The 24,971-nt window shown below is 31.3% G+C and overlaps 1 protein-coding gene across 1 annotated transcript; it reads right to left on the bottom strand.

The window, feature by feature from the left end:
- Positions 1–1,128: 1,128 nt before the first annotated feature.
- Positions 1,129–22,162, bottom strand: LOC124365978 (S-phase kinase-associated protein 2-like). Its single transcript, XM_046822182.1, has 5 exons — positions 22,035–22,162; positions 11,569–11,713; positions 8,890–9,046; positions 1,874–2,097; positions 1,129–1,257 (listed from the first exon to the last, which is right to left on the bottom strand). The coding sequence occupies exons 1-5, from the start codon at positions 22,115–22,117 to the stop codon at positions 1,129–1,131; spliced, it is 738 nt and encodes a 245-aa protein (XP_046678138.1). The 5' UTR covers positions 22,118–22,162.
- Between the last annotated feature and the right edge of the window lie 2,809 nt (positions 22,163–24,971).

Raw genomic sequence — 24,971 nt, 5'->3', positions numbered from 1 at the left:
CGTTTATACCTGTATAGTACTAGTATACTGACAAGTTGTCAGCTTTTATGAAATAACGAATGCCTGGGCGTCGCGGGCTCTTAGACTAATAATTTTAGTGAATTATTGCTCTATTTTGGCAGCAAAGTGGCAAGTCATAATTTTATTTTTACATCTGAAAGTGGTGCTTGTAGATTTTATTTGCTATGATTAAACTTATAAGTAAACTTTGCCATACCGAGTTTAACTTTATTAATACGACGCCAGAGATCTCCGATCCCATATATGTAGTCTATTCAATACATCTTTATCTAGATAATTTTTCATTCAATTAAGCTATATTAAGTATAATAGTGTATACTTCTCTACTGTAATTTAACTGCCCATTTAAAAAGCCTAACTGTTTCGCTCTGAAAATAACTCGGATTTGTCGAATTGTTAAAACCGAAGATGTAATTTGTTATTTCTTCTTGGTATTTTTAAAGGCATTGGCATCTTTGTGACAGTTTAGTAGTTTATGTTTCATGTAAAATTAAAAACTTGCTAAAATACCTTTACATCTTTGTCTAAAACATTTTTTATTCAATGAAAATCCAATGTTATAAATAATTTATTATTTACGGACGATTAAATACAATACATTACGAGCAGACTTCAATGTTACGTTATCACCCAAAAAGCTAAAGATCAAAAAATTAAAAAATAGTTTCCCTGTTTATTGTGTGAACCGCGAACCTCACCATGCGGTAATGCCCGAATTGAATACAGCAATAACGGCAGTTACGACAGGGTTTAGGCGATTACGATATGATCCGGCAGCTGATTTACGACAACGGACGGGCTCTAAATGAGTCCTAAAGAGCCTCTAAAGGCAGGATGAGTTGTGACGCATGGAATGTGCCGTGTTTATTCGTGCACCAAGGACATCTCTCCTTTTTGGCTTTTAATCTCGGTTTAAACATTGTTTGCTATTCATAAACATATACGGTAAATGTATTTTCTCTTGTTTATTTTTCAGATAGCCAACTAAAATAAGTCAAGAATTCATGGGAAAATTTTCTAATGACTCCTCTACATAGGTCAGAATTCAAAATAAATCACAAATAGTTTATATCGACGTAACATGAACTAGGTATACCGCAGTGGACTTCATCTTTGAAACCAACAACAGTGCGCAGTGACACAAGGGAGTGGAGGTGGCAGTGGTGGAAATGCTTGGGAAGTGAGACAGGAGGCAAATAAGTGGAGGGGAGCAGACTGAGCTGGGTGCCTGCCCGCCTGCCAGACGAGTCACACCGCCACTCTCACTGCTACACATCACGCGTCGCCAACACAACTTACGTCTTCAAATAACTGTCTATACAGTACATTATGTAGTTAATATTCCACCATATTACTTATTACTTAGTTATTAATTCATTTATCACTAATATGCATACAGTAAGTACAGTACATAGGCTATCGTTCGCGGATCGCAGATAATGCGCAAAGCGGATAACCCGCCCGCGGATAATCGGGAGTTGACTGTATATAAAATTTATATCTCAGTTTATTCTCAAAATATCAACAAAACTAAAAAGAAATTATAAAACAAAATCTACAAGAAAAATGCCAACAGTTCATTGTAGTACTTCGATTGAGATAATTTTAATGATTTACTGTTGTTAATACATAATATAAATACGATTATGTGTGACATTAACTACCCAGGAATAAATTGAGTAAGTATTGAGGAAAAGTGTAAAAAAAGGATAAGGGGATCTTCTTTGTACTGCAGTTATGATACTAAAGGTATTAACAAAAACTGATAATGATTTTGTGACTTAAACTTTAATTATAAAAGTTTATTCAATACTTTCCTCATTAAAGCCAAACATGACAAAACAATACTGACCTCAACCTGTGACATCCGCAGTATGGCAGGATTGCGCTGTAGCACGTAGCCAACCTGATCAGGCCTTAATACCTGATTGGTGAGATCAATACGTTCCCAGAGTGACTCGTCATACACGACACGCCGCCAGCGCTGACACACCATCGCACACACTGACAATGTCCTTTTTGGCAGCCACTGCAGAATCATCAGCACAATCTCATCTGATAGTATTGAGAATATATCTGCAACAATGCAAAACTATCATCAGCCTTCATTCAAAAACCTAAATATCCCTCTTTAATTGACACTGATTGATAAGATTATCTTCTATTCAGGTAAAAAGAAATACTATTTCAGAGTAATACTTCACTAATAATACCACTCAGCCAGACTGTAGGTACAAAAAAATAATTCTATAACTGACTCATAAAATCTAGCACCTGTCATAAAACCTCCCAACTAAAAACTGCAGACTAGACAGATGATGTTCTTTTGAGGTAAGAAAAAGATAGTATTCTACAAAGGTGAGTCAAATAAAAGCTGAAATTTGGCAAAAACATTATTTAACCTTCTCCTGGGCACTAAGTGCGTGGTGCTAAGTCCAATTGACTTTAATCTTCACCAACTTTATCATCATTTCTGCTTTCTGCTGTCATCATACAGCTACTTTTAGAACTGCTAATGGAAATATCTATTGACAATATTGTTGTCCTTGTTCTTTGTATGTTTTCACACTTAGGGATGCTATCTGGGGAGAGAGACAAATAATAGAAGTAGAGGAATAGTATGTTGAAATTTGAGGGTGGTGAGAACAGTGCGACTATAATTCACTCTAGTGATCTAGTCTGTAAACAAGCTGTGAAGTGAAGATGAGAGAGGGTGTGGGCAAGGTATGAGAAAGTGTGGGATACAGGAGACAGCATAGTGCAGCACAGTTTATGGTGAGCTGTCAATAGGCATGTTCCAATATCGAGAATTTTCCAATATTCAATATCTGCAATATCAAATTATATTTTTACCAACATAGGATATAAACACGAGTACCCCAAATTTAACAACAATGCACTTTTTAATAAAGTAAATTGATACCTATGACAATTTTAATTTTATACTATAGTAAATTTATATTAGAGTTATTATAACTAATAAGAGTTTATTATATTATTAAAAATATCAATTAGTGTAAAAGGGATTGAAACAAAAAAAAACGAAAAAAAAAAACACTGAGATTAGCTCACTGAAAACACTTGTTTGTCAGTTAATTTTTGAAATCTAAAATCAATCACTTCATGACTTAATTTAAATATCAAAACAAAAATAGTTGTTATTTCTGCAGTATGATAAAAATATTATTTTTGTATTTAAAATGTTATGATGAGACCTATTATATTAAAAGAAACATAATAGGAGAAACTATTTAGAAGATAATGATTTGAATTAATTTATTTTTAAACCTTAAGAAAGTACATATTTGTTAAGCAAATTAAGTATGTAAAAGTCACACTATGTGTATGGAAACAAAAAATAAAGGCTCCAATCTCCGATGAGCTACAGTTAGTACTACACAAGAGTGCATTAAAATCAAATCCGTTTAATATTATTGTATGTTGATTATAATTTTTTCTCCATTTTATTCCATGATATAAACCGTCAGCCAATCAGAACTGTAATACTATGACTAACACAGTTAATCGGGCCTGGGCTACTTTCATAACACAAAGACAATCAATTAGTGTTGGTGGCATAGCGATCATAACAATATACTGTGGAGAAACAGACAATAACATCTATATTGCCACCAACACAAGACATTTACCTAAAATGTACATGCAACTGTTTTTCAGTAAATACAAACGTTTTACATTGAGTTATAATATTATAAAAATATGAAGGGTCTAAAGCGTACATTTATAAAAATAAAACATTGAAAGCTGATATTCACAATAATCTCGATATTGTGAAGGTGCATTTCTGATATCAATATAATATCGGAACATCTCTAGCTGTCAACACTATGATAATTCTAATGACACCAAGTTGGCACACTTCTCCCATATAGACCGGCAGTCTATTTCTATTATTAGTCTCTGCTAGGAGTAATACGAGTATATGGACATTTTTTCAATATCTTCATTGACAGTGATTTACTAGTTTTCATCCCAATTCCCTCCAACTTATGGTGCTATCTTAAAGAATTATTACAACTATTTGTAATATTCTGCAAGTATTGCTTTAACAGTATAGGAATTTTTAAAATACCACCATTTAACAGAGAATTCAATAATCTTTGCAACAAAGTGTATCTTTACGCTAGAGCAGCGGCAGAAGATTGATTTGACTGGAATAGGGTTAATGAGATTGGATAATAGATACTCCAGCATATATATTTTGCAACTTCTGCAAGAAACATAACAAAAATATTTTCTGGAACCAATCATTAAGTTTCCACTGCTGCATCGTCTTACAATTGTTTTATTTCTGTATTTTTTAAGAGGCCAAAAAATGGAAATCGTAGGGTGACAAATTAAAGCCACATTTAGGAAGAAGTGAATCTACTACATTTTCTCTAATTCTGTGACGACTACTTACCAACTGTAGATCAACAGATAGGGCCGAATATTTTTGTGAATCATGACATTCTTTAATTCATTCAAGAACTCATAATTTTACACAGTATTTCTTACACAACAGTTATGCAAAAAAATCATTGAATAATGTACCTAGTGGGAATTTAAAAATCGAGAAAATATTCCCGGCAATATTTCCAAAATTCATAAATTTCCAGGAATTTATGATTAATTAGCAAGGCAGCTCAAAAAGCTGTGAATTGATAGGTAAAAGCAGCAATTATTTGGTAAAATTAAACTAAAAAATTGAAATATATTTTTTAAATAAAATTATAATTAAATCAAATTCTGGCAATTAATCATTTTTACGTGAAATTGCTAAAATTAATAGGTCAATGTGAAAATTGTGTGATAAAATAAAACTCTATATGTTTAAAAAATATTATTACTGATTGAATAAAAACATCAGAAAAATAAATAGAATGTAAAATTGAATGCAAAAGGTTTAATAGGTTATTTAGCATCTTTACTTTCCATATTAAATCGTTTAAGTCCCCAAGTACCTGTCACTCTCAATGTCCATTAAATCTTCTTGATCCTTCTCCTACATTTTTCCAAAAAGAAAAAAAATCATTGCCATCGTTATTAGACTTGATCTCATCATATTCATCAATCTCAAGGATTTCTTCTCTTCTTCCTGCCCTCTTGTTTCCTCTGGGTTGCCTTATGCTTGCTCACTTGTTGCCTCTTTTGGAGGTGGAGCATTCATGAGCTTCCAGTCATAAGAAAGAAATATTAGTTTCACTTAGACTAAAGACAGTTTCCTTTTTTTAGGAATGCATCCAAGAAAACGTACTAAATGTAAGCTCTGAGGTAGCTAAAGTTACTGGTGTCCTCAATGTGGCTACATCTACCAAGTCACAAGTACCCCCTCCACCATGAAAGAGGCTTATATAATTTTCTCTTTATCACCAATCCCTCCCTAAAAGAAACTTTCTTGAGAATAAGCCTTCCTTGTCTCTGTAGTCAGCTAAACTTTCTTACTTTTATAATGTCCAGACCTATCTGCTGAGCACAATCACAAACAAACCTATAGCGCCTAGTAGTTCTGTAGGGTCGAGCAAAACTTCCTTGCACTTTAGGGTCAACCATAAATATTGCCAGATGGATTCTTCCAATGCCAAAATCTTTTCTCTCAATAAATTTCTACATGACTTTTTCATTGGACTTTTGCGTGGGTGATGTTGGTAAATTTTCCCTCATACTTTTCTCTAGTACATATAATATCCTGACCAAATGAAATGGCTATGTATTTGTGAGTCATTTGACTCAATGGATGTGGTAAGATCAACAATAATTGGTTTAAGCAGTTTTACAATTTTTTCTATTCTAACCTAAAATACAGCATCATCTAGTAGTTTAATTTTAATGGATGGGTCTAGATCAGCCTTTTCATTGATGGTCAATGTTTTAGGACTACTTTGTTCGATTACAAACTCTTCAAATATAAAAAAGGTGGCTGCCCATTTGGTCTGCCCTGCCAACTTCAGAGATTCGATCTTTGAACCTTATCTCAGAATAAAATCCATTTCATTATACAAAGCTTTCAATATGCAACTGTTTTTTATAATCTACTATAGTTATCACCTCTGCAAAGAAATTTTAATAGTCTAACATCCTAAGATGTACACAGCACACAGTAAATAGAGAAGGTGAGCAATGCACTCTAATGGTACTATATGAGGACACTTCTTTTAACAGTGTTAAGGCTGCTTTCATATTTGGAGCATTGTCGGCAATAACCACCATCAACTTATCAGGACTATATTTCTAGATGACAGATCCAATGATCTCTGCCAAATATTCTGCATTATACTCTCGGTTTTGGTCATTTTAAAATATATAAAAAGTGGTTGTGGTATTGAAATAGTAAAATGAATTATAGACTCGTTCCTGATATTGCTCTAAATAGTATGGCAATATTGGATATTATTTACCTAACAATTAAGAATTGCAAAGCTGAAAAACGTCAAGAAACGGTGAATTTGTAAAAATAGGAAGTTTTTGAATACTTTAAACCTGTGATGTTTAAACAGGAGTTCCAAAGAGAAATTACTTGTTTAAAAAATGTCTATTCACTGTACATTCTGTACGTTTTATCAATAAAGAATTTCTGAATCTGAATCTGCCTGGTTTTTAAATGCTTGAGTTTTTAATAATCTATGGTTTAGGAATCAAAATACATTTAATTCTATAAATTCCCAGAATAATGTTTATACAGGAAATTAATGAATGGAATAATAATTCTTGGATTAAAAAGTATACATTTCCTTAACTTAGTTTCAAGAACCTAAGTTTTAAAACATTCAAAATCTAAAACTTTTCATAAAGTAACAATTTTTAGGAATCTTCCGAGGCCAACGAAATATTCCAATTTCATAAGTTCCCTATCACTGGGAATATTCACAGCCCACATCACTAAATGTATCATACTTTTTTTAATGAAATCTTATCTATATCTGGATATCTAACAACTACATCCATATGCTAAATTGAATCAAAATTCTCTGTCCACTCATTTGGTCATGTCTGACACTTATATAAATACAAAATTTTGTTGAAAATAACATTTTAAACTCAGGAATTTCCAATTATATATTTCCACTAAAAACTAAAATTAAAGTTTTTACTACCTAAATGCTTCTTCCAATCTGTGTTGTGTAATGGGACATTAAAAAAATAATTCGTTCATTTATACTTTGAAGTAAATTATTTTAGACTTCTTAAAATAAATGTAAACGGTTTTTACCAACATCATATTTTATAATTACTACTTTATTCTACCTTCGTTTAAATTGTTCTTTCATTACATAATAAAATTTACTGTATAATTATTTGACCTAATCTAACTGAAGTTAAAATATATAATAACCATTGAACTTTTCCTATCAGAATTAGTAAAGTTGGTCTTGAAACCAATTAAATTACATTTATTTAATTTAAAAAATATCTTAAACTATATGTATTTTTTGATAAATTGTTATTGGCTTCCTTGAAGACAAGAAGAAAGAGGAAAGTGCTTGAATATTACTGTGTGTAAGTTGGCTAATGTTTCCTATGTTTCCTGTCTATTTCTCAATCTGACGAGGCTAATAATGTCAACACCTTAATTTTAGGAGGATGAAATGGGAGGGTATCAAAAGGGTTAAAAATATAAAATTAAATATTTTTTTCTCAATCTTATTTTTTTTAGATTGGCACACCTGAAATCAACCATCAGACATGTAAATAAATGTTAAACCAGCATCAGCTAACCATATACTGATCCTTAAAGTGGTGACTGTCAATAACTTTTGTCTAGATGTCCAACTATGATTTGCAATTGTTTATGCGTCTGACAGTCAGTTGTAAGAGTCAACTGCACTGGTGGCCATCTTAATTGTAGCTCCATAAGAACAATATTAAAACCATGCAATTTAAAATTCTTATTTTTTAATTGTAGAACATTGGTTATTAAAAAAAATCTGAACTTTTTATACTTCATCGTTGAAATAATAAAAAACGTGTACAATAAAAAAATTTGAATGCATATCAATTATATCATTAAACCGAGACATCTTCTACAATATTATAGTGAAAAACAAGGGCATAAAAATCCATGAGGTTTAACTTTGTTCTTATGGAGTGAAAAACAAGGTTGTTTCATTACATCCATCTCATGAGTCAAATTTAAAACTTATCTGAGAAAAACAATTATTATTTCATATGGACTTAAAGAAAATTAGGTTGTATGCTTCTACAGTGCAAATTGAGTCTCGGCTCTTAGACTTTTAAAAATCTACAGGAAATATCTGTACTGAAGAGAATTTTAATCTTTTAAAGACTTCAATCATACTTTAAATCTATATACCTTTAAATGTTCCCATTTTCAAAATTAAGACAAAATTTAGTCAGTGATAATTATTTGAAATGTATTAACAAAAGATATTTAACTTTTTATTACCCTTATCAATTGTTTCTAAATTCAGCAATTCCAAATGGCTAAAACAATTAACCACTCCCTAGGTTAAAGTTTCCATGTTTTCTACCTTATTACAGCAGCATTTATATCATAGACAAACCCAATTATCTAATATCACAACATTTTTTAGATTTAATTTTCAGGTCCAAATATTTTTTTATTGTAATTATGTACTCCCGATTGTGTTGTAATCTACTCTTTTGAATAAATTAATGTAGTAATTTTTTAAATAAAGAAAATAATATAACACTATTGGTGATGTAATGAAGTATCTTATGTTATTATTTATTTGTATTTAGCATAAGTAATTATCAGTCCTAGTTTTACAGTGAGGAGTAAGAAAAAGTCTCTATTAACTACAATTTTTGGTATATCTCAACTAAAAAACCAACATTGAAACCACTAATAGGTAATAAGCAGCAGGTACAGTATAAGTTGAGGCTCACCTAGCTTGCAGCTGTTCTTAACAGATCGCCTCGACCTGTACGAGAGCAGCTGTTCTGGTGGAGTGATCATGACAATGTCCGCTTGTTTTATATGACTTGTTGGTGACTTTTGGGGAAGGGAGTCCATGGATGACTCGTCTGTTCTATCTGAAAGTAACTGAAAAAACCAGGACAAATAAGGTATAAAAACTACATGCAATAAGATATTTAACTTATCTATACAGTTTCTTTATTCTGTCATTTGCAACTTGTAATAATTTTGAAGATTATTTTGTTCTCCCTGACCTTGTAATTGGAGAGTTGGAGGCCAATCAAAGGCTTGGTTTTTAAGTTAGCTGGTTTACTGGAAGGGGAGGTATAAACATCTACAATACGTGATTCTCAGTGTATTTTTGGAGTGTTATTTTGCGGTTAATTTAGTTAGTGGTTTACGTCTTTATAGTTCCTAAGCCCATCTGCGAGATATGTTGTGTAAGTAGCTCTTTTATAGTCGAATTGCAATTTTCAGATAGGAGTTTTGCTGTTCACTAATGGTAGCTTTCTTTTACAGGGATTGTATAAATTCTTATAAAAAAGGGAAATAAAATAATTTAAATTCACTTAATAATAAACACAAGTTTTCATTAGGGCACATGTTGTTGCAAGTATAGTTCAGAGTAAAGTTCTCCATTTTAATATTATTTAAAAGTTACTGGTAATAGTAATTTAGTATTCAACAGTGAACATAATTTTTATACATCAAGATATAAAACTTTTAACAAAGTATTTTGGGTGAAACATACTTAAATTACAACTTGAACTTTGAGACTGTGCCAACAGTAACAGGTTGTGACAACAAGTGGTACAAAGAATTTTTATACATCAAGATATAAAACTTTTAACAAAGTATTTTGGGTGAAACATACTTAAATTACAACTTGAACTTTGAGACTGTGTCAACAGTAAAAGGTTGTGACAACAAATGGTATAAAGAATTTTTATACATCAAGATATAAAACTTTTAACAAAGTATTTTGGGTGAAACATACTTAAATTACAACTTGAACTTTGAGACTGTGTCAACAGTAAAAGGTTGTGACAACAAGTGGTATAAAGAATTTTTATACATCAAGATATAAAACTTTTAACAAAGTATTTTGGGTGAAACATACTTAAATTACAACTTGAACTTTGAGACTGTGCCAACAGTAAAAGGTTGTGACAACAAGTGGTACAATGAATCTTTCAGAAAGTCTTTAGTTTAGTTTTATTTAGACTCGTTTGTAATACAGAAAAGTATATTTCAATTTGAGTTAGATTACAATTTTTATTTTATTTGAGTTTTAAAAGAAAGTTAAGATTTTATTTTTGAAGCAAGAAGTTAACTTTAATTTAGTTTATTTTATTTGAAGGAAGAACACATTTTCTTGAGAAAACTTTTGCAACAAAAGTGGTTGTGTATGCCTTTGGGAATTAAAATTTAAATATCTAACAAGTACAAGGATTGTTATTTTAAGTCCAAATTAATGAACTGCCAGTTAATACACAGGTTTGAGAAATTATTCTCCTGTCTAACTACCCCATTGAATATAATAAATTAATTATTAAACTGGATAATTAAGTGCAGTTAAACTAATAACAAAATTACGTAAAGGGATTTTGTAAAACTTGCGTATCTCCCTACATTTTGGTCATGTAAAAATGATACAATAAAAAGAAGCATGCTATAATAGAAGATACAAAGGAGAAGACTGAGAAAGAATTAGAGTGGAAGAGTATGTATGAAGAGAGGAAAGGTGTCGAAAATAGGAGAAGAAAAAAATATGGAGTGATAAAGTATCATTGAGAAGGTCAATCTCACAGTTTCCAGCATCACGAGTCTCCTGGGCAAAAGTCTTCTCTGGTTAATCGCCCTCCATTACTCTTTTAAACCAATTAAAGACTGGCTGAAGAGTTTAAAATAAAATATATTTTTTTTCAAATTGATTACAATAATAAGATTAGATAAATACTACTTAAGAATTAACATAGAAATCTCTGTATATGTAACATCTGAGACTATTTTAAAACTACTTGCACATAAACTTGGTAATGAATAATAGTTTGTCTACAAAATAAATATATGGAATAAAATTGGTGCCAGTGATCTCTAGTGATCCTAGTGAAACAATTATTTTCTTCAATGACATCTGGAATATCAGAGCCTAGAACAACACTTGAGATCAAATATTTTAATTTTTTTTTACATACGGTTAAAGAATATAATTTTATTAGTTAATAAACTCCAGCCTGTGTAGAAACACCATTAAATTATACAATGTTGATCAAATAAAACATATAATCAAGAACGTAACCAGGAAAGAATTTGGGGGAGGGGGGTCCAGGCAGCTGATATTTTCCCGTAGTGGACAGAGAGTAAAGTCCCATCTGTTCCTTAAAAAGTTCTTGAGCCATTTCTTTGATGAGAACGATCTTTCAGCAGTACATGTTAGTTATACTGAATTATTTAAATAACAATTGTTTACCAAAAAAGTTATTGAAAATTTGGTGGGTGGCTGGACCTCCTCGCTGGCTACGTCCTTACATGTAATGCAATATTACAAATAGTTGAAGTTGGTCATTTTTGGACTAAACTACTTAACTGCATGACATTACTACATTTAAATTTGAGCTATAAATATTTCGTTAGCATAAACAAACCTGCACTCCAATCTCGGAGTCACTGTCCTCATCTTCATTATCACTGGTAGGCAACAAGCCTACTCCCATTTCTTTCATGTTCATTTTCATGCAAATCTCTGCATCATGTTTGTAGGAATTGTTATTCTCTGTTTTGCTACGTTTCCTGAAACAAATCAAAATTGTCAATTGTTAAATAATACTACTCTATTGAGTAGTTGTTAATATAAACGTTTTTAAACTAAAATATCTCAAAACAGTACATACAGATTATAAATAAAATAAAATTGTATCCACCTGTAAATATCAGTTTGATATGAATTGCAAGTTGATTGCTGTAGTAGTAAAAATGTGACCAGTGATATTTGAAATGTTTTAATTAACTAACTGTTGCCTAATTAAATATTCACTCAGTATCATAGTTGCAGAAAGGGATAAGTACAAAAATAGAACATAATATAGTAAATCATCAATAGCAGGACTCTTCTCAATAAAGTACCTTTTTGAACTCTTACTATTAATACACAATATTTGTTTCCACTTTTGTCACTATCATAATTAGAAAATTTCAAAAAATCTTTAATACCACTCTACCACTTGCTGTGGCAGATAAAACAATGTTAATTTGATTTAGGATTGGACATTAAATAACAAAATACATCTTTTAGAACAGCCTATGTAATAATCCTGCGATTATTTTCTCATTTAATGAATAAAATGAGGAAAAGTGTTTGATTCACCTGACAATAGCATCTTTGATGTTGAAAGGCCAAATGTAACAAATTTAAAATTATTGGACATTTGAAGAATTTTTCTATAATAAATGCCTCAAAGTTATCAATGTTCTTGTCCCATGTGCTTTAATGAACTTAATAATACTCTTAGGTGTTATTTTAAAACTATTTTAACTTCTGTGGATTTTTCAAATGACAATCAGAAACTAAAAATTAGTGTTGATATTATTTCTTCCTCATGGAAGCAAATTACACTAACATTTTCATAGTGTAGGGTAGCTGTGGCCTATATAAATAAATCACTAAGGTTCAGCCCTGGTTTCTATCTACAGAGAAAGCACATTAAGAGTTTTTATTGCAGGATTGAATATAACACAACAGCATCGTAGATACAATTCAGAAGTTGTGAATGTTGTTGTAACTCCGTAATATGATAAATTTCATACAAAATTATAACTGTATGCTGTAGTAAGAATTTTGTAACAATAGCTCAATAACATGTTTAACACTACAAAAGTCTGAGCATTATACAAGAAGCCCAAACAAACAGAATAACATCAAGTTGACAATTAAAAAGATATATACCATAAATTAGTCTTCTATAATGGTGTTTACATTCTACATGGAGGCATGTAAAAACACAATGTTTCTATGTGTAGCATTCTTGACACCACAATAAACTAATGTAAATCTACTCACACGAATATTCTATGAAAGAGAGAAATATCTTGTTTAGTTTAAACAAATGATGGTTTTCTTAAAATTCAACTTATCTAAGTTTTATGTTATAATAATAACTTAAAATGTACCAAAATGAATTGATTAATATGATTCCTGCCTATGATAGAAGCTATCTAATCTATAAATGTAGTCTACGAGTATAGGGTCTTGATTATATTACACATTGTATTAATTCCTTCTTCGTATCACTTATATTTAAAATTTGAATGTAATAACGTTTCTAATCTATAAACAAAGGTAGAGGGGTCCATAACAGATCTCACCTAATAGGCTTCGCTGAGGTTACATGAAGAATGTACGTCGACAGCTCATTTTATTCTTGAGATGTTCAGAACATTCTTGAGACAGACAATCACTCAGAAAAAAACATTTTTACATTAACCATGGCAGAAAAAAATGATGCTGGTCTACTGAGTGATAGGCTTCAATGACGCTCAGCCAAAGATTTTATAATGCACATGTGCCAGAGACATTGCAGACGTGTTCCTTAAGATACAGTCTTATCATATAAAATACTGTATAATATTATACTGCAACTTTTTCTATATCAAATAAATTTGTTGTGTGACACATGAATTTGTCCATAATCTTTTCATTCCACAACATTTAATGCTTTTGTAATAAAGCAGAGTTGAATCATCTGAGGCATTTAATTAAATTTCTGAATGTTAAGAATGATTTATAATGATTTGTAATTATTTACAAACATATTAAATAATATAAGATTAAGACCTGTTTTCTAAGGGAAACATTCTAATTTTACTGGAAGTGATATGTTTCAAGTAATACTTTACTTCATAACTTTGTTGGCTAAGTAAGACTGAGATTATTTTTGTTGTAAGGATGTTTTTTAATCCTTAAACTAAAACGAATAAAGTAACAGGATGGTATAATGTCAATGACTTATATTGCCTTTTCTGAACTGAAATTGAAAATTTGATGAGATCAATTGAATAGTTGTTGATGATTCTGGTGTAGCTGAAGTGTTATTAATGTTGATGAAATTAAAACATCTTCTGCCCATGGTTTTAAAATTACAATAGATGTTTGTCCTATGGCATTAAACACACTGATCCAATCATTTTGTATAGATACAGGTGTATTAACTTTAGCTTAATCAAGAGTAGTCTGGTGTTGTTAGGTTATTGGAAAGCATTTTCTTGTACTTTACATTTTTCCCTATATTAATAATTTTACAATATATTACTTGATATATATTTAAAGAAAGATTTGAAATGTTGGTGGTTAGTAAGTTTTGGATGTTTGAGAAACAATTTGAATGTTTTCTGTAAAAAAAAATTCAAATACCAAATTTCAAACTTAAAAACAAGATATTTAACAAAGAACATTCCTACTTTTTAACCCTCTCACATAATACACAGTAATTACATTTTCCATTTATCTTTCTTCTGATATACAAATCTAAGGCAATGCTCTTAGCACTAAAAGAGTTTGTAAAGCAGTTGTTTATTTATCAAATATTTTACTGAGATAAGTATACAAATAAAAACAGCATAAATCATTTGTTAAGCAGCATAACCATCTTATCAAAATGTTTTATTTCTATTTTGTTTAGCAGAACAGTAAAGATACCAGAGTTTAAAGTTTTATTTATCTTTTCCTTCATTCTTGTGTTGTAAGCTTACAAAGATTTCAATCGGCAAATCTACCAGTTCAAATACAAAATCTACCCAACACTTTCTGTCAACTTCTCATTAAAATACTTGATTACCACTATATGAGAAGTCTAATAATATTCAAGCTCCCGCTTGTTTTTTAAAGTATAACTAAAACATTAAAGCAAATTTTGCTTTTAAATCAATCTATATTACCTTATTGAAAAGTAAATGAGTCTTGTCTGAATTTAAAAAAACATTTACTTTAAATTAGAAGCATTTTTTATAGGCATTGAGACTGGCCAGTAATAAAATAATTGTTTTATTCTGTAGTTTGGAAGAAAGCTGATATTGGACAGGTTAGAGATTTAAAAGTTACATTTTCACATCCCAATAGCCAACAATAACAACTAATTTCAGACAGTAGGTACTTAAAAGAGAAGAATGTGTGTTTTTTAGAACATTTTTAAAGAATGCATTTTTCTGCTATTTTTCTTTGTTGTATTAAAGAGCTGTACTCTTAATAAATTTAACAATATTAGAACTTTACTTACTTACAAAACTTGACTAGGTACCAAATTAAATTAAAACAAGGATGTAAACTATTTTTATGCATGATAACTTAGTCCAATAATACAGTGTAAGATGTGACTTCTATTTAAAATCCTTAAAAACAAAGCTAAAAAATCCATTAAATTTCTACCTAATCATACATAAGAAACAACTAACAAGTATAAGCCTAAAGCCATATTTATACAGGAATTTACGACAAATGTTTGTGACAAAGTTCACAAAACAACACTTATTTTGTTGTGTCTGCAATGTAATTTTTGTTTTGCACCAAAAGTCGGTAAAGATCAAAGAACTGCAACAAATGTCTGTGACATTTGTCACAAACAAAAGTTAGAGTGCTCTTTCAGTGTTGTAAACACTGTTCCACTCCCCCCTCACCTATCAAAAATGACGTGGCTGTTTCCACCATAAATAAATAAATTATACTAGTGTAAGAATCCTTACTTGTAGAAAAACACAAAATGAATACAAGTTTATCTTGCACTGGAATAGCTGATCTACAATTGGTGTCCGATTTCACAATCTTATGTTCTATCATTACAATCAGGTATTCAAAATTGCAGCTGGTCATTCTTAAAACTTCCATCTGATCTAAGTTCACCTGATAATGTGTACCTGTTGTCTTTATTTAAATCATTTAATAAACCATTTCCACTAACAATGGTCTTACCCAGTATCTATGGCGTGCCTGGAGTTTAACCAAAACTATTCAGGATAGTGCTGCAAGAACATCTTTCATGTTCGTCATCCTGACTGTGTTTCCACCACAGCTCTTTTTGTTGTGAGCAAGTTGCAAAAACAAATTTATCCAATTGTGTTTTGGTTGCAACAAAAAGTCATCAACAAGAAAGTTGCATATAAATGTATGCAATATCCAATGTAAATGTGGTTTAACAGTCTGCAACTCATGTCTTTGTAAATTAATCGCAGTATGGACTCTGAACAATTTTATTTTCTTCTTTGTATGAAGTTTATTTTTATTTTCTTGACAATTGTGGGATCAATTTTTTAGTAAAGCAAAACATTTAAAATACAAGGGCTATCATAATTTTTTCTATGTACTTACTGATGTACATCCCCAAAAAACAAACAATCAATCAGGAGTATTGGTAGGAGGATATATGCAGTTCTATCTCTGTTATTAATATATGCTCATTTTATATAAGTAATTAATATGAAATCCTACCTGGCGAAAGATGCCTAAATTCCTCCATTCTCTCATCATATATGATCTTGTTTCGGAAGACATTTAATTTGAACGTCAATGAACTGATCATGATTCTAATCTGGGATAGAGTTCATTCATAGTCTAGAGTCAGTGGTGTTTGGACTCACCTTTTGTTCAAAACTGTCTAATTGTAAAATGTTCTAGCCTATAATTGTTTTCGATGGTCACTATACAGGCTAATTAACTCAACCTTTTAACCCTAAAATTGGTAATCTATTTTTCTTGCACTGGCAGGCATAATTTTGGCTTGTTTTACTCAAAAGTATACTTTTTGTTATCTTAGCCTGTAATTAAAAATCGTGTTGTTATAAGAAAAGAATTTTATCTCACAGTGCTGCAAGTGTAAATACATTTTTTAGTGTGTAATTTTAGAATTATATCAAAAGAAGTTGTTATTAAATTAACATCTTAACCTTTCTTTCTAGGTGGTTCAAAAAATTCTGTCTGGTCACGTTATGAGACATGTTATTTTGTAAAGCACTATTTAAAATGTTTAAAGTTCTTCTTCTTCTATGGGGCGGCCTATTACTATGCACTTAAGCCTCAAAGGCCTCTTATGCTATTGCAGGACAATCAAAGAGCAGGTGTTCAGTAGTTTCCTCCTGCTCATTACACATTCTACAGAGCGGATCCTCCCGAAGGATACCAACTCTGTGAAGATGCTTCCTCAGGTGACCATGTGTAGTAATCAAACCTATAACCCCAGAAGTCATCAATCTACTTAGTAAGAGAAGGTCAGACACCACCCTGGAGGAAGGAGACTGTAATACAATTTTGCTCATTCTCATACCTGGATGCAACCTCGACCTTTTCTCATGTTCAGTGCGAACCCATTTCTAGACAGCGCTCAAAGGGTTTAGAACCCGTCATAATTGACGCTGAGCCCAGGTTGGCCAGGGTATCAGCTCTTCCATTCCCAGGGATCCCATCATGACCAGGAACCCAACAAATAGTGATTCTGGCAAGGGAAGAAACAACTTGATAGCAATCCCAGACAAGTTTGGATTTGAACACACAAGAGTCCATTGCCATCAGTGCTGCCTGATCATCCGTGAAAATATTGATCGTCTTACTCCTATAAGGCAGAAGAAGATTCTCACGAGCAAATTCCATAATGGCTGTGACCTCCGCCTGAAAAACTGTAGGATTAGGACTCACTGAATGGTCTCACATGCCCACAGTTACAGCGCCTGTGCCGCTTTTATTTTTAGAACTGTCTGTAAACCATTCAAGCTCCACTGATGAAAGAGGTTTCCTTCTCTCTGACCAATCGTCCCTAGGAGGTATCACAATCCTAAAGGGTTCGCCAAAGGAAAATTTTTATGGCATCTGATCAGAGATCATGTACAGAGCATTTCTCTGAATAAGGATGCTAATTATGCAGTGCCCACTACTGCAGCCTGACCAGAGTCCCACTTGCTGAAGACAGTAGGCACTCCTCCTGGCCATAGCTCGAATGACAATATCTAGGGGGGGGAGAGGGTCTAGAACTGCACTTGGCCATCCTTTGGATGCCAGCCAGATGAGCTACCACCATCTTGGCCTCCGATTTTGGCCACCAGACAACAGCCCATACATTAGTGCTATTAATTATCATTATAATAACTATTTAAATTTTTTCCGTCCATAACAGTTTCTGGAGTCTAATGCAAGGCATGATATTGCTTAGGAATTGGATTGTAGACACTCTTGAGTTTCCAATTATTTATACATATCTCATTATCCACATCTATAAACATATCATCTAAATAAAATAAATATTTAATTAGTATATATCCCATCCCATTGTTTTTTTAGAAACTCATATTTTATAACCAATGAAGAATAAACAGGGCATCAACAAAAACACATGGAGAAAACCTTAAACATTCAAGGAGATCTACAAACTGCAGAAAGATGAAGCCAGGGCCAAGGACAAGGGTAGGGTACGATAAGCGGACCCGGGTTTTTATATTGAAGAATGTAATCATCGATACCTAATATTCGCATCTCAAATCCTAGACTATAAAAGTATCTATATTCCTCAATAACAATCATATCTGTTAAATTAAAATATGAATTTAATATTTACAGTGATCAAACAAATTATTATAACCAAAATTAGAAAAACTGAAGACGACCATATTTGCTCCTCTCACAGTTACAGTTGTTTCTTTCCCACAAATTTCACATAATGGATTTTTCTATACGAGCCCAACATGTTGAAGCCACGAAAAACATGTCTTATCATCTTTCAAAGCAATGTCGTGTAGTTTTATAAAATTGACTGCCATTTTTAATAATCAAATGTTACTTATGTAAAATGGAAATATTACGTGTATTATTTAAAAGTGTTTACAGCTGCTGATATAGATTATTTATTAAGTTAATTGTTCAAAACAATTAATCAGTATCAATTGATTATATCGATCAAGTAATATTGTTTGCCAATTTCGATATAAAAAAACGGGTTCGCTTATCGTACCCTACCCAAGGACAATACTACGGAACAGGCTTATACCTATAATAAAGCTGCTGCATAAGTATACAGCTTGCTTACAACTTAACAAGTCAGATTCTGCTGATAGAAATCATTCCAATCTATTCACAAAAAAGGACTTTTTATAATGATGTTTATAGAAACTGAAGAAGAATTTGAAGCTGAACTTCAAAGGATTTTAAAGGATGACATTGAACCAGACCTTCTCATCCAGCGATTAAGACAAAACAGAAATCATACTCACCATAGACATATAATTGTGATACGGAGTATAGTAGAGAAAGATGAAGATAAAGTTGAAGTTTTTTCTCATATTCCAAAAGACAATACCAGTGACAGGGCTACTTTTAATGTTAATGAAAATAGGTCTTTCATTAATATGTTAAATGATTGACATATTACCATAACCACAACTCAGGCTGGGAATAGTTGTTAATATGTAAATAGATTTCACGGTAATTCTGAGCAATTACTTGGTCAACACCAAACTTTTTCATATTTTACTACGATAATCTAGAGATGTATGTGAAATTAAAAAAACACAATTTAGGCCCTGGAAAGTTAACATAAATGAAAAATAATAATGAAATGAGCAGAATTTTGATCCAAATGAACGTTTTTCTTAAATTTCGAGCTACAAATTAATTAGTTGTTATTGGATTGAGACGAGGGCTTCTGGCCATCAGCGCAAGCTGCAAAGTGCTGCCCTATTCTGATGTCAACAAAAGAAAAACATCCCTCGAGATAGTACCTATCAGTAAAATATCAAATTCTAGAGGGCAAACTTTGGTGCGTTGCAAAATGCCGTGTTCGTACAAAAAACGTTTTAACTTTTCCTGATCTTCACTTGAAACCGTGAAACTAAGTAACGTGTTCTCACATCCATCACATAAAAAAGGATTATCGAAGGAACCACTAGCCATAACGGTACTGTCACAACTGGCCTTCCGTGCGTCTCCCGTAAGCCACTGTTATCGCGTGGACTTTGAACCTTCTTATCGCTCAGCAACCTGTAGGACAGCCTTGCGGGGCTTGAATTATATGTTTCTTGCTTTCTGAGAACATCCTTATGACCGTAGTAAAATATGAGAAAGTTTGGGGTTGACCAAGTAATTGCTCAGAATTACCGAGGTAAACTTTCTGTCCCATCCGTAACATTTACATATTTATTAAAGCCAACTAAAATAGCTATTCCTGATGCACTATTAACCTGAAAATATATAGAAATATAACATATCAATAAGTTTACAAAAATAAAAATATGTATATTTACTTTTAACACACATGAATATGGATTATATTTAACTGTTTTGTTTATTGTGTGATGTCCAAAATTGCCCCATGACAAAAATTATATATATATTGAAAAACTTAAAAATTTCCTTATCCCATATATATATATATATATGTTTCAGTCTATGATAATGTACCGTACAAATATAGAACATTGATTTTAAACATCTGCATTTCAAATCTGTCAAAATAATATCATATAAAAACATTTTATTATAGTCAGTAATTTTTCCAAACGTCCCGTCCTTAAAATGGAATGATTGGTGACAAAATGTTATGTATACATTCTTGTCAGACCTCTGTCCTTAAAAAAACTGATCTTATCAAATTACCACACAAAAATAGTAAATTCTTTCTAAGTTGTATATTAGCCTACTTTTAGGATGTTTTAAGGGTAGGGTACGATAAGCGGACCCGGTTTTTTATATTGAAGAATGTAGTCTTCGATACCTAATATTCGCATCTCAAATCCTAGACCGTCAATCGATATAAAAGTATCTATAGTCCTCAATAACAATCATATGTTTTAAATTAAAATATGAATTTAATATTTACAGTGATCAAAGAAATTATTATAACAAAAATTAGGAAAACTGAAGACAACCATATTTGCTCCTCTCACAGTTACTGTTGTTTCTTTCCCACAAATTTCACATAATGGGGATTTCGGTACGAGTCCAACCTGTTGAAGCCACAAAAACAATATATTTTATTTATGTCTTATCATCTTTCAATGCAATGTCGTGTAGTTTTATAAAATTGACTGCCATTTTTAATAATTAAAATTACTTATGTAAAATTGAAATATTAACCTACGTGTATTATTTTAAATTGTTTACAGCTGTTGATATAGACTAAGTTAATAATTGAAAATAATTAATCAGTATCGATTGATTATATCGATGGTTATGATGAAGTAATAGCATTTACCAATTTCAATATAAAAACCGGGTCCGCTTATCGTACCCTACCCTTTTTTAATTGTAAAACCACAGTTATCAGGTACTGTGTTAAATATATGTTACGTTTTAGAGATAATAAAACTGGATGCCAAGAATAACAAAGTGAAAATAAACTAGGCCTAGATTATATATTTGCTATTAGTCTTCACAGATTTCAATGTCACCTACTGAAATATGAATCTAGCATTCTTTTCAATTTTTGTACACAAAACAAACCTCTTTTTAAAGCTACATTGTAGTACACTTTCACAATTTCTTTTTTTAATCTTTGTTGATTTATTTCATAAATAAAATTGAACAAGTTTAACTTTATTTTTATTTGTTAAAGCCCTTAACACTAAAAATAGATTAATGATTTTTAGTCATTAAACTTTGTAATAGAATCATTTCCATAACATCTTGAAATAAATGCTTGTTAGCCATATGACTTTACAAAAGCACATGACTAAACAGTCAATTGTTTAGGGCAAAATACTGAAATCAACTAGTTTAATTATAAAACCTTAACTGTAGAACGATAGTGTTTACGATTTGTATTTGGGTTGTGTGTAAAAATAGCAACCTAAAAATAGATTTGAAAGCGTTAAAATAAGCAAATATTTTAAGAAAATTGAGGAACATATTTTAAATTAAACCATTTAATAAAGAATACAATATTTCCCAGTTATAAGTAATAAGTATAATATTTGGCAAACTAACTTAAAACTAGAAAATAACGCAAAAGAATGAAAGATTAGTTGGCAAAAATATTGGCGGGCTCTAATACAACAAGGAATTTTACATGTTTAAATTAAGAAACGAGGTAAATTTTACATGGATTACAAATTGGAACATATTATTTAACAGATGTGCATTAAATACCTTTTCGGAGACATATTTAACTCATTTTCTTCAGAATTTTCTGTTGAAAGATAGACACTTTTCCTTTTCCCTCCAGTTTTCATTTTCACGTCTCCCCACTTCTAACTCGTGTCGTTTATGATGACGCACTGAACTGGATGGACATTGGACAAGGCGCTTATTATTGTAGACCATATGTTCAAATTTCAAAGAGAAACAAAATAACCATTTGTACATTCTGTTAATGCCATGAGAATCTACAAAATCTCGAATGTCATTAAATTTCATAATACATACTTCTATAAGACAAAGCCAAATTTGAGAAGAGTGTTGAGTTGTTCTGAATAAAAATAAAATATTTATTTTTATAACGTTTTTATTTGGTTGCACACTCTCATCTTATTCGCTTGTTTGGTAAACTACTTTTGCCAACTTAATATTTATTTTTTTAAGCTCACGTTCTTCTCTGTCTTAACCACAATCTTAGTAACTTTTTCTCAAATGATATGCTCTTTGTATATTAAATAAAATAATACATATTTTATTTTTCGCAAAAACAGATTTGATCTTAGGTATTTTAGGTATTCTATACCTATAGAATAAAATTTAATATGACTATAAATATCAGTACATATTTCATAAAAAAAATAGCTGTCCATTGTATTAATCTAAATTTTATTTCGGTTATACTTATAATACTATGCAGTACGCTGGTTAATCATTAATTTATAAAAATGTTCTGTTATATAAAAGTTCAGTATATAACATTTAGTATATACTGTAGCAGTAGCTAAACAAAAACTGAGGTTACAATTCTATCTACGTGTAAGTTGTTGACATTAATTTACAGAAATCAAGAATACAGAAGCTCGATCTGATACGCTGATAGACTTTTGAGGTGTAAATTCAAAAGTAAATCGGGTTTTGTATCAATCGGAAAGGATTGAAATGAAAGAAATGGATAGACTACAGCATTTGTACTAGAATGCTCGTGTTTTGATTACAATCGAGGATATCTAATAAATTATAAACTTACTGCAGCACATTTAAATTGCACAAAATCAGACTGTCATCTGGAAAAGGGTAAGGCTCCTTTATGATATACTGATTACAAAATTCAATGATTATTATGCCAACTAGTATAACAGTGGGTAGTGTCTTGTTTACTGACACCAACAACTTAATATCTTTCAAAAGATTTGATATGAACGATTTCTAAGGCAGTATGTTTCTTAAAGTTCGCGTACATGAAGGAAACATTGTAAAGTAAGGAATGTACGAGTAAATTGCTTATTATCGCTCGACACGAGAGTCAGTCTAGCGTTATAACCAATGGACGATTCTGACTGAACTATGATATAAAACCAGTTCCGCTACTCAAAACGGAGAATTATCGCCTACAAAACACTGACGAGATTACGATAGCGCTTCCGAGAAAGCCTCATGTCGAACACGTAATACGAGTATTTTTCTTAGGATAACATTCACTGATGCAATAATTTAATTGTCTATAATTTAGCCTTTTGCAGAATACGTTTTATCCGAAATCAGAAGTTATATAAGTGAATAATAGCATAAAACCTATATTTAAATTGTTTTCTATTTTAATTATATTTGCGTGTAAATATCTGGCGTAAGGCCTGACACCCATAATTATTGCGGAAATGATAAGTAGATTTTATATTATTCTTATTTCATTTCACGGAAATAGCTAGAGAAAGGCTCTGTTCCATAATGAACGGAACAAGATTATAATTTATTATTTTTATCCGATTTCCACCTGGTACCCACAATGGTGGGAACAATAAGTGATTTTTTTTATCGTAATAATATATATTATTATATACAAACCTAATTGAAATATCTGTTTGCTCGGGTGAGTGTGTTTCCATATATAACAATTGATCATTTCTTTTTTATGTGTGAAAATAATTAAACCACGTAATAAAATTCCTGATTAGCGTTTATTCATAGTATTACATCACTTTTTACTTGTACTTAAGTATAACAAAATGGATATCACAATGGTTAAACCCTCACTCGCAAACAAAGGTTTATTTATGAATGCGATGACCATAGTTGCTTCTTCGAAATTTCATGAAACTCCAAGCAACAAAAGTGCCAGAATAATGGGCATTAATACTGCTGGCATCCAAACCGTTGTGTAAAATGTTTTTCTGATCTTTATACTACTAGTTGTAACAAATCTAGGAATGATCCTCAAAATGCGTTATATGAGATAGTGAACACTCAACAAATAACAAAGGATGCTCTGATAAGGACATAAACTAAAAACTTCTCACCTCTAACACAGAATACTAGAAAGCATCTACTTCATCACCATAAAATAGTAAGGCTGATACATTTTCCAAGGCCTAAATCCCTCTTTATCACAGGCTCACGAGTATACTTCAACATCTGCATCATCACTGTCGTAAGCTGGGGTTATACCAGATAGATGTAAGATTGAAGAAAATCTCAATTTCAACAGGTTTTAAACACATTTGAAATGCTCATGTCTCAATAAGTACAACAAATAAATACCGCAATTAACTTATTCATAACTGTCATCGCAAAATTAAAATAAATATTTGTTTATTGGTCTCTGGAATGCCAACGGCTTGGCCCATCATAGTTAACCCTTTCAGTAATACTGGAACACATATGTCCCAGACAAAACAGAAAAAAATATAAATGATAATTTGTATGAAAATAAAGGTAAATTTAAGTGTTTTTATGTTAGTGGGGTATTTAGTTTTTGTTAGGTTGACAACCAGCTGCTCCACAGCTTCAACTTTGCTAGCAACAGCTTTTTTATACTGGCCATATTGTTGCAAAAACGTGTGTTGTTTGAGGTTATGGTCATGTAATGTTAGTAAATAATTGTCTACTATGTTTAAACGTGTTATTTAGTTCATTAGTGAGTTAGACTTGGTGTTCACGTTGGTCATATAAGTA

This window comes from Homalodisca vitripennis, chromosome 1, assembly GCF_021130785.1.
Source record: "Homalodisca vitripennis isolate AUS2020 chromosome 1, UT_GWSS_2.1, whole genome shotgun sequence".
Taxonomy (NCBI): domain Eukaryota; kingdom Metazoa; phylum Arthropoda; class Insecta; order Hemiptera; family Cicadellidae; genus Homalodisca; species Homalodisca vitripennis.
Note: the sequence above shows the minus strand (reverse complement) of the source record. Positions and strands in the feature narration are given on the sequence as shown.

What these genes read in the sequence shown, in the direction of transcription:
- LOC124365978 (XM_046822182.1), bottom strand. Translation starts at nt 22,117, where the DNA reads ATGAAAACTGGAGGGAAAAGGAAAAGTGTCTATCTTTCAACAGAAAAT. An exon ending in ACTCCGAGATTGGAGTGCAG is followed by an intron (nt 9,047 to 11,568) that starts GTTTGTTTATGC and finishes TGGTTTTTTCAG; the next exon opens with TTACTTTCAGATAGAACAGA. An exon ending in TGCGGATGTCACAGGTTGAG is followed by an intron (nt 1,258 to 1,873) that starts GTCAGTATTGTT and finishes CTCGTCTGGCAG; the next exon opens with GCGGGCAGGCACCCAGCTCA.